Source organism: Chiloscyllium plagiosum, unplaced genomic scaffold (assembly GCF_037043375.1).
Source record: "Chiloscyllium plagiosum isolate Xiang-an unplaced genomic scaffold, Cpla_swu_hap1 HiC_scaffold_25, whole genome shotgun sequence".
NCBI classification, from domain to species: domain Eukaryota; kingdom Metazoa; phylum Chordata; class Chondrichthyes; order Orectolobiformes; family Hemiscylliidae; genus Chiloscyllium; species Chiloscyllium plagiosum.
The window spans coordinates 41,024,616-41,035,296 of NW_028270163.1; the positions used below are offsets into that span (position 1 = coordinate 41,024,616).

At 41.0% G+C, this 10,681-nt stretch overlaps 1 protein-coding gene across 2 annotated transcripts in view; it reads left to right on the top strand.

Annotated features, from left to right (window-relative positions):
• LOC122562201 (E3 ubiquitin-protein ligase rnf213-alpha-like) overlaps positions 1 to 7,035 on the top strand; it is a 156,764-nt gene extending 149,729 nt beyond the window's left edge. For both annotated transcript variants that reach the window (XM_043714879.2, XM_043714880.2), the window contains 4 exons: positions 1,085 to 1,282; positions 2,307 to 2,396; positions 3,276 to 3,454; positions 5,357 to 7,035. In XM_043714879.2, coding sequence (XP_043570814.2) covers positions 1,085 to 1,282; positions 2,307 to 2,396; positions 3,276 to 3,454; positions 5,357 to 5,504 — 615 coding nt within the window. In that variant the 3' untranslated portion in view covers positions 5,505 to 7,035. The remainder of the gene's footprint in view (positions 1 to 1,084; positions 1,283 to 2,306; positions 2,397 to 3,275; positions 3,455 to 5,356) is intronic.
• Positions 7,036 to 10,681: the final 3,646 nt, after the last annotated feature.

The following is a 10,681-nucleotide window of genomic DNA, read 5'->3' on the forward strand; positions in this document are numbered from 1 at the left end:
GTGGAGGCTGGTACAATTGTGACATTTATAAGGGATCTGGATAGGGATATGAATAGGAAGGGCCTTAAGGGATATGAGCCAAGTGCTAGCAAATCGGACGAGGTTAGGTAGGATGTTTGGTCAACATGGACGAGTTGGAACAAAGGGTCTGTTTCCATGCTGTACATCTCTATTACTCTATGATGCTGTTTCTGGCCATTTTCCAATGTCTGATTCCTGCTTTCAGCAAGTTTGTACTCAAATATACCAAAATAGTGCAGGACTGCTAATCAAAAATGAAGCCTTCACCTTTTGTGGCATTATTTTGCTACTTAAATCCAAATTGATGGTAAACAAGCCAAACAAATTATGTTTGCATTTTGTCTCAATTAGAACTGAGATAGCATAATGCTGTCTCTACTCCAAACAGAACAATCATTGATATGCTTCAGTGCTGTCATTTCATTTCTACAATCTTGGTTTCATACGAAGAGTTAACATTTTTAATAATAAACACCAGTCAAAAAAATCTAATCTGTGAAAGGTTTCAGCATTTTCTAAAGTGGTATTAGAATGCCTCATAATTCCCACTAAGTGTAGCTAACCTTGGCTGACCAACTAATGGCAAAACTGTAGAACAGCAATTTAATGCAATGTATTCATTGGTCTATCTGTCTTTAAGAGATATTTTATGGTCTTGATCATAGACCTGTAAGTAATGAGGCTTGCATATTTTAGACAGTAGAATGATCTGGTCTCTGAAGGGCTGTGAGGTATGAATAGTTTGGAACCTAAAAGAACTGGTTCAGGAATGTAGCAACTCTAAACCAATTGGAGTCACACATTTTTGTCATCCTTCTGTTATTACCCTCCACCTTTGCCTGTCACCAAGTTAAATCTGACTGCAAGTCTATCTCTTCTTACTGTTCCTGTGGTTTCCTCCCTCCAATTGGCTCCTCAACAGCACTGGCAGCACCATTTTGAACAGTATAATCCAGCCTGTACTAGCCAGTATCAACAAGGCATCAATGTTCACGTACAGTTCTACCAATTTGTATGAAAATAAATTGAGGGAATGACATTTATTTTATTTTCTCCACTGAAGGAAACATTATCACATTCTGTCTGCAATACAATCACGATGGTGCTGAAATCTTACAGTGACATTTGTGATGCCCTGGATATCATTGAGATTGTAGTCGGATTCCTTGCTACTTCAGGAGGATCCCCAGACAGCAGGCTCCTCTGCTACCTCAAAGATACTTTACGCATGGATTGGCGTGTGTTAGCCTGTGTCAGCAAGGTCTGTGTAAACATACTCACTATCTGGAAAACGTCATTAGTGCTTGCATAAAGTAAACATTTCCTCTCTGGCATAGTAACCATATTTGACTTTTCACCTCTGAGATACCTATCAGTCACTTCTTTTACAGCTTTTCCATTCTATTTCATTTCCTGGCTATAATTGTCTGGTATTTGGATTAGATTAGATTAGATTACATTACATTACAGTGTGGAAACAGGCCCTTCGGCCCAACAAGTCCACACCGACCCGCCGAAGCGCAACCCACCCATACCCCTACATTTACCCCTTACCTAACACGACGGGCAATTTAGTATGGCCAATTCACCTGACCTGCACATCTTTGGACTGTGGGAGGAAACCGGAGCACCCGGAGGAAACCCACGCAGACACGGGGAGAACGTGCAAACTCCACACAGTCAGTCACCTGAGGTGGGAATTGAACCCAGGTCTCTGGCGCTGTGAGGCAGCAGTGCTAACCACTGGGCCACCATGCCGCCCACTAGTTTGTAATTGTCCTGTGTGTGCACACCCACCTCATTAATCCATGTACTTTCTCGTCACATATACCCACTTGTTCACCTTTACCCAACTACATCTTCCCCAGTAGAAAATACTGACTAGCCACAGGTGTGACTGTAATTACACCATTTAGCTGAATAAACTAAATTTAATGGATAATGGCTTGCACACGGTACAGGTAAATGCACTTCACTTGATTATTTTTGCAATACAAACAGCTACAACTGTCTAGTAACCAAGGAAATAAAGCACTCAACGATACTCAGAATAAACTCAGATAGCTCTGTTTTCATTATGCCATTTATCAACAAATGCACAGAAAGGTTAAAGTACTCTGATACGCTGCCAATCTGAGTTCTGAGATCACATGATTCTGGAGCATGAGATCTGCAGTTATTTATCAATCACACCACATATGGGCACAGTAATTTGGTTCCTGTCAGAGTGTCAATTTTCCACCTGCCTTATCTTAACTGCAATGTTTTTATACTTCTCCCACTAGGCATTTGAAGGATGCAAATTAAAGCACACTCTGTCCCTCTGGCAGCTCTTATCATCGTGGAAATCTGAGGTCATGCTGGGCACAGAGAAGGTGAGATTGGTCATACCAGTATTCCTGTTCAGCAACATATCAGTAAAACTGAAGCAAAATATGTTACGTGGATTAGAAAAGGGAATTGGCTAATAGATTAAATCGTGACCTTTTACAGGATAGAAAGTCATTAGTTACTTCAATCCTGTTCTAAATTTTGACTGTGCTTCACTCTTACAAGTTGTGGTTATTGACTCTAAGCATTCTTTTGAGTGTGGCTCTTCCCTTCTGTTGAGATTTTATTTCTGTCCTCTGTCCCTTGGTTTTCATCCATTATCTCCATGCTCTTAGATAACTGACCATCGCCCCTTTTGATGGACAGAAGAACAATCTCTGTCTTTCTCACTTGGCCATATCTCTATCTGTCTATCTCTATCTATTTATTTATCCGTCTCTCCTCCTTAGATATGTCACGGTAAGGTCATTGAGCCTGACACTGCTGCATCCATACTGACGAGAGTGCTCATGTGCTATGGCACCTCCACGAAATGATATCACTGATTTGTTTTCAGTTCAGTGTTGAATATGTTCAAAGGTATATTGGAGAAATGGGACCATTGGATTGGGGAATTGCTATGTTTTGACTCACTTTGATCTCCCTTGCGAATACTATATTTATACATCCTGTATCTTTAACTTCTTGACCATTTTACTTTTAGCATGATTTCTATTTCTCTGGAGATTGTCCTTATACAGGACATTGTCTTTCCTTCTGAAGTTGATTTCTGGATAAAGAAGTCAGTCTTAAATTCTCTTTTAAATGTTGCAGTTGCCATTATAGCATCCAGTTTGGTGAATTAAAAACACAATTTTGCAGCATCCAGGTTTTCAGTAAATTGAAAGGAACAGTGTTACTAATTTGTCTCTTGTTTTTATTAGGACCCATTTGAGAGAATCCCTGACGCATACAAGAAACACTTACTTCCTCAAGAGAAAGCAGAGCTGAAGACCTTTTTTGCATCCACCAACATCAACACTTTTCTTTGGGAGCTGCATGAGATTCTGGTCCTGAAGACTACTCAAAGCAATGTTGATGACAACTTCTCCTCCAAATGGAGGTAATATACACCAGTATCTGGATTAGTGGTGCTGGAAGAGCACAGCAGTTCAGGCAGCATCCAAGGAGCAGCGAAATCGACGTTTTGGGCAAAAGCCCTTCATCAGGAATAAAGGCCTAATGCGTGGAGAGATAAGCTAGAGGGGTTGGGGAGAAAGTAGCATAGAGTACAATGGGTGAGAGGGGGAGGGGATGAAGGTGATAGGTCAAGGAGGAGAGGGTGGAGTGGATAAGTGGAAAAGGAGATAGGCAGGTAGGGCAAGTCCGGACAAGTCATGGGGACAGTACTGAGCTGGAAGTTTTGAACTAGGGTGAGGTGGGGGAAGGGGAAATGAGGAAACTGTTGAAGTCCACATTGATGCCCTGGGGTTGAGGTGTTCCGAGGCGGAAGATGAGGCGTTCTTCCTCCATGGATCTGGTGGTGAGGGAGGGCGGTGAAGGAGACCCAGGACCTCCATGTAGTTATAGTGCAACTGGAATAAAGGTGTTCCCAGAAAGGAAGGTTTGCACTTCTTGGTTTAGGATCCCAAACAGATCAGGTTTGAATAATTCTGGCATGAGGGAAGAGCATGGTGCTTTCATAAAGTTTGTACAATCGGCACTAATTTTGATTGGCTCATTGAGGATGACCAGTCAGCTGGGCAGATTGGTGAAGGGGGCATTTCACTATTCAGGGTAAATTTTAACCTATCGTCATAGGAAACCGGCCGGTTCAGACTGGGTCATCCTTTATTTGAGTTAGCTGATTTTATTCTGGACTCGAAGATCTTGCGGTACAGTGGTAGCGTCCCTACTTCTGGGCTAGGATCTCTGAGTTTAAAAATTGATGGTTGTGGGAAGTATGCCATTGCGTGGCCAAGCAACTTGATCGTCAAACTCTAATGACGTGCGATATACCTATGGCAAGAGCAAGAGAATTTTCACGGACACCCAAAGCTGCAGCAGCACAACAAACTCCCCATGCTTAAAAATTCCCCACCAATGTTCTTATCACAATTAAGTGTCATTGTCTTTCTAAGGGACCAGTGCACCCTTACCATTGATTTTCATGGAATGTAAGGTCAGGTTAAGTATTAAACAAGTGATCAACTGGAATCTCTTCAGTTTCCTGCTGGATGCTTCAAATCAAAAGCACTTGTAAAGTATATAATGCTTGGGGTTTTCCAAGATTGAGGTTCAGGTACTGACAGGATAAGACCATAAAAAGATATAGGGACAAGGCACAGCAGTCAGCCCATCAGAGGCCATTTCTCCAGTACATTAACTCTCCTTGCTATGACAATATCACCATCATCATCACATTGTTGAAGAGAGACAGTGCCAATTCCAAATTGCTACCTCAGCTATGCTCAAATACATACTAAGTTTTGAAGAATCTCAGATATTGAGAAAGCAGGTTTCCCGTTTTCACTGCTTGGCATATCATGGCAGTGAAGTTGGAATGAGGTCTTAGATTGTCACTACATTAAGCTTAATGAGACCATTACATGCCCATATGTCTAGAAAAAAAATGACATGCCTTCTCATCTTTCTTTATCTTTCCCTTTCCTGGCCGTGCCCTTGACTATACAGTACTGTGAGGAAACGCAGCAGGGATCCCACAACCCTGCAATCTACAGTAACAGCTATCTAGAGCTGATGGAAGAAATACTGCAGCACCTTCCATTTATAAAGGATTCTGTCCCTGGATGATGTGCCAGTGTTAAAGGTGTAGACTGAGTCCCTGCATGCCAGTGTATGTGAGGTGTGTAATTGAAAAATAAAATAGCTGCAAAACATCCCATCAAAGTAATTTGGCAATAAGATCAACTTAAAACAAAAGCAAAGTCATGGACCTGTTTATTGGAACTTGAAATAGGTGAGAAAAAGTACTTCAATATATTACCCTTTGTTTTGTTTTCAGCCTTAATGAAACAATTTTCAGTTACTTGGAGTCCAAGGGTTCCGATATTCTGCCAGGACTAGAAGACAACCTTTCTGGTGAAATCACTCTGGCTAAAAGCGTCCAGACGTGGAAACTTGCAGTGAACTTTAAGAAAGGAATTCGATAGTTCACCTTGAATGGGCTTTAGGGTCTTTTATGCACCTGAAGAATTGGTGATGGCAAACCCAAACAAATGCCTGCTATTTGTGAAGTTTGACCTCTGTAAAGAATGTCTTCATTCAGTTCTAAAAGATTTTGCACTATGTTCAGAAATGTCTATTGTAAGTGAATTACTATGTGGCTATAAATAATCTGTAAATCGGAACATTCCGAAAAATATTCCAAACTGTGCAATGTCCTGTACAATCTGTTGAGTGACTTATACAGTGGGAAGGATCATTTAAGTCTGAAGTTGTTTCATGTGAGGAATGTTCAGATGTCTGCAATTTAAAAGGTTCCATTTTGTATTTAAAGAGTTGCAAGCCGTTTGACATGGTACAACATTCCACAACAATTCCTGTGAGTTATTCACCAATCTGTGGCACTACTTGCAACTCAAGTACCACAGTTTTGCACTGAGGTCCCAGAGGTAGTGACAGGAATGGTTTCTGAATGGTCTAAACAAATTACTTAATTTCATTTTAAATCCATCTCCAAATAAAGCTTGTTATCAGAAAGCACAATGTAGTGCATAGGAATGGAGGAAGGCCTTTCAGCCACTCAAACCCATACTAGCATTCAATTAAATCATCTTACCTTAGCATGTAACCGCCTTGGCTCGAACTGCTATAATATCCCTTCCTAAAAATAATTAATTTCCATTTTTAATGGTCAATTTACTTTGAATCACGAGGTTTTTTTGGCAAAGAGTGTTTCAGTTTTCCACCAGTATTTGTGTCAAAATAGGCTTGCTGACATATTTCTAGAATGGTGTGGTTTTAATTTTAAGGTTGAGTCCCCTTAATCCATATTACTTCACTTTCCTATCAATTCCTTTCACTTATCCATAAAATCATCCCTTCACCATTATATACTCAAGGAAATGCAAGCCACTTCAATGCACCCTTGCTTCATCAATTAACTATTTTAGTCTGGTCAACATCCTGGTAAATCTGCATAACCAGTTTTCAATGAAAATAGTTTCAGGTATCCCCCGCTATCCAAAAGTAGAGTGTTCCTATGAAACTTTTTGTAAGCTGAAATGGCATAAAGCAAAGACACATTAATTTATATGAAAAAAGTTTTAACTCTTTTCGGAAAAGCGAAAATCCTCTTCGAATTTCTTTTGGTTAGTGAAAACAGGTGCTAATGTAGGAATTTCTTAAGAGCAAAGTGGCGTAGAGCAAACTTTTGAAAAGTGGGGGAAACCTGTCATACATATATGAAGCCAAGGATGGCATCATAGTGTGGCACTCCTGCTGGTTTGCTCATCTTCACTTTGAAAATTCCATTTGAAATTGAAAGTAATTTCATATTCCATTTGTTTTATACTAACAGTTGTCTTGATTCTTGTTCTTTGACTTAATAGGCAGACAATCTGGTTAGTAGTGACTTGAAATACTGTAATTTGCATTCCATTGATTTTGGTTCATGTACAAAGGTTAATTGTAAGAAGTGTTAGAACAGTTCAAAATACACTCTTTATTAAAACTGAGAAATTGATTCCATTATTAATAGAAGATGAGATAATGAATTGTAAACCACTGCACAAACATAAGCCTAAGTATATTGTCTCATGAAGAATTCATTGCTATTGTGTTGTAAATACCATTTAGTGAAACTAACAAAAGCAAAAATTGCAAACTATTGTGTTAATTTCCACAATTTGGATTTTGAAAGCCTGCCAGTTTTTGGTTTTAGGCTTGGAGCAGTTTGTGTGATCAAACAATCCTTTAATTACAACAGAGGTGTGCTATGTGAGATTGTTAGACAAATACATGATATCCTGCTGAGTTGCTTGCAAACACGTCCATTTCCATCAAATGGGCTTCTGAATCCATGTCGGTTCCAGCTCAATTGGTAGCAGTCTCATCTCAGAAGCAAAAGATTACATTTTCAATCCTATGCTAGAGTTTAGGGCACATTCTAGGCAAGCACTGCAATGCAGTACTGAGGGAATATTGCATGTTGCAAGTGCCATTTTTATTAATCTGATGTTCAACCACAGCATCATGGGTCCTCCTGAGTGAATTCCATGGCACTATTTCAAAGAAGGGCAAAGGAATTATCCCTGGCATACTAATGTGGTTTATCCCCCAAAACAACTTCAATAAAACAGATCATCAGGTCAGTACCTCATTGCTGTTCATGGGACCTTGTGCGAATTGATTGCCATATTTTTGACTTAACAACAAAAAAAACACTTCAGGAGGAAAGACTTTTGTTGTGATTGTAATGAGGTCAGCCACATGCAATATGAGTTCCCTGATTGGGGCTGTTAACCTGGTCCAATCAGGGAACCCTGGCTGACAGATCAGAACAGGAGTATCAGACATCCTGTTCATTCTGAGAGCTGGCTCTGACGAAGCTGTGTTAAGGACTCTCCTCGTGTAAATAAAGGGTGATTTGGTGACAAGATACTGGCCTCTGTGGAGGTATTTCAGTGATGATGAGAGAAAGGCACACTACTGAAAAAGTTCACTTGCAACAGCCTTCTCTCCGTTGGGGTAAGCATTTCTGGCATAATGCTGTGGTTTGGGAAGCTTGACTCATTTGATCCTGCCATCAAAGACTGGGACCAGTATGGGGAAACAATGCAACTTTTTCCAGCCAAGTGACATTAGGGCAGAAGAAAAGCAACGAGTGATTCCCCTGACAGCTTGTGGACCTGAAGCTTTTTCAGTTATTAGGAACCTAACTTTCCCTGAGGCACCAGATATTAAGATTTAGTTGAGGAATATTACAACCCCAAGACTCCTCTAATGCTGAGATGCTATCGGTTTTACTGGACAATTCGGGAATCAGGGTAATCCACATCAGAATGAGACATTTGTCTTTGGTTTAACTTTCAATTAGATGCTGAGAGATTGGGCAACTAGTGAACGGCAACAAATGCTGGCCTAGCCAGTGATGCCCTCATCCCAAGAATGAATTACAAAGTTAGATCCATTCATGTATTTGCACAATATAAAGCAGGAAATTATCTGATCAGGGTAGCCATTATCCCTCAGGATGTTTTTTCAGGATCAATAGACAATAGGTGCAGGAGTAGGCCATTCTGCCCTTCGAGCCTGCACCACCATTCATTATGATCATGGCTGATCATCTTCAATCAGTATCCTGTTCCTGCCTTATCTCCATAACCCTTGATTCCACTATCCTTGAGAGCTCTATCCAACTCTTTGTTAAACGAATCCAGAGACTGGGCCTCCACTGTCTTCTGGGGCAGAGCATTCCACACACCCACCACTCTCTGGGTGAAAAGGTTTCTCCTCATCTCTGTCCTAAATGGCCTACCCCGTATTTTTAAGCTGTGTCCTCTGGTTCAGGACTCACCCATCAGCAGAAACATGTTTCCTGCCTCCAAGTGTCCAATCCTTTAATAACCTTATACGTCTCAATCAGATCCCCTCTCTGTCTTCTAAACTCAAGGGTATACAAGCCCAGTCACTCCAATCTTTCAACATAAGATAGTCCCGCCATTCCAGGAATTGACCTGTGAACCTACGCTGCACTCCCTCAACAGCCAGAATGTCTTTCCTCAAATTTGGAGACCAGAACTGCACACAATATTCCAGGTGTGGTCTTATCAGGGCCCTGTACAGTTGCAGAAGAACCTATTTGCTTCTATACTCAATCCCTCTTGTTATGAAGGCCAGCATGCTATTAGCCTTCTTCACTACCTGCTGTACCTGCATGCTTACCTTCATTGACTGGTGTACAAGAACATCCAGATCTCTCTGTACTGCCCCTTTACCTAACTTGATTCCATTGAGGTAGTAATCTGCCTTCCTGTTCTTGCCACCAAAGTGGATAACCATACATTTATCCACATTAAACTGCATCTGCCATGCATCTGACCACTCACCTAACCTGTCCAGGTCACCCTGTAATCTCCTAACATCCTCATCACATTTCACCCTGCCACCCAGCTTAGTATCATCAGCAAATTTGCTAATGCCACTATTAGCACCATCTTCTATATCATTAATATATATTGTAAAAAGCTGCGGTCCCAGCACTGATCCCTGCGGTACCCCACTGGTCACTGCCTGCCATTCCGAAAGGGAGCCATATATCACTACTCTTTGTTTCCTGTCAGCCAACCAATTTTCAATCCAAGTCAGTACTTTGCCCCCAATACCATGCACCCTAATTTTGCTCACTAACCTCCTATGTGGGACTTTATCAAAGGCTTTCTGAAAGTCCAGGTACACTACATTCACTGGATCTCCCTTGTCCATCTTCAGAGTTACATCATCAAAAAATTCCAGAAGATTAGTCAAGCATGATTTCCCCTTCATAAATCCATGCTGACTCTGACCTATCCTGTTACTGCTATCCAGATGTGTCGTAATTTCATCCTTTATAATAGACTCCAGCATCTTTCCCACCACTAAGGTCAGACTAACTGGTCTATAATTTCCTGCTTTCTCTCTCGCTCCTTTCTTAAACAGTGGTACAACATTAGCCACCCTCAAATCTGCAGGAACTGATCCTGAATCTATCGAACTCGGGAAAATAATCACCAACGCATCCACGATTTCTCGAGCCACCTCCTTCAGTACCCTGAGATGTAAATCATCAGGCCCCGGGGACTCATCAGCTTTCAGACCTAACAGTCTCCCCAACACCAATTCCTGGCAAATATAAATTCCCTTCAGTTCAGGTCCTTCAGCCACTGTTACCTCTGGGAGATTGCTTGTGTCTTCCCCAGGGAACACAGATCTGAAGTATCAATTCAACTTTTCTGCCATTTCTTTGTTCCCCGTAATATATTCCCCTGTTTCTGTCTTCAAGGGCCCAATTTTAGTCATAACCATTTTTTTCCCTTTCACATACCTAAAAAAGCTTTTACAATCCTCCTTTATATTTTTGGCCAGTTTACCTTAGTACCTCATTTTTTCACTGCATATTTCCTTCTTGGTAATCCTCTGTTGTTCTTTAAAAGCTTCCCAGTCCTCCGTTTTCCCACTTATCTTTGCCATGTTATACTTTTTCTCTTTTGACTTTATATGTTTCTTAACTTCCCTCGTCAGCCATGGCAACCCCTGCCTCCTCTTAGGAGCTTTCTTCCCTCTTGAAATGAACTGATCCTGCATCTTCTGCATTATACCCAGAAATATCTGCCATTGTTCCTTCACT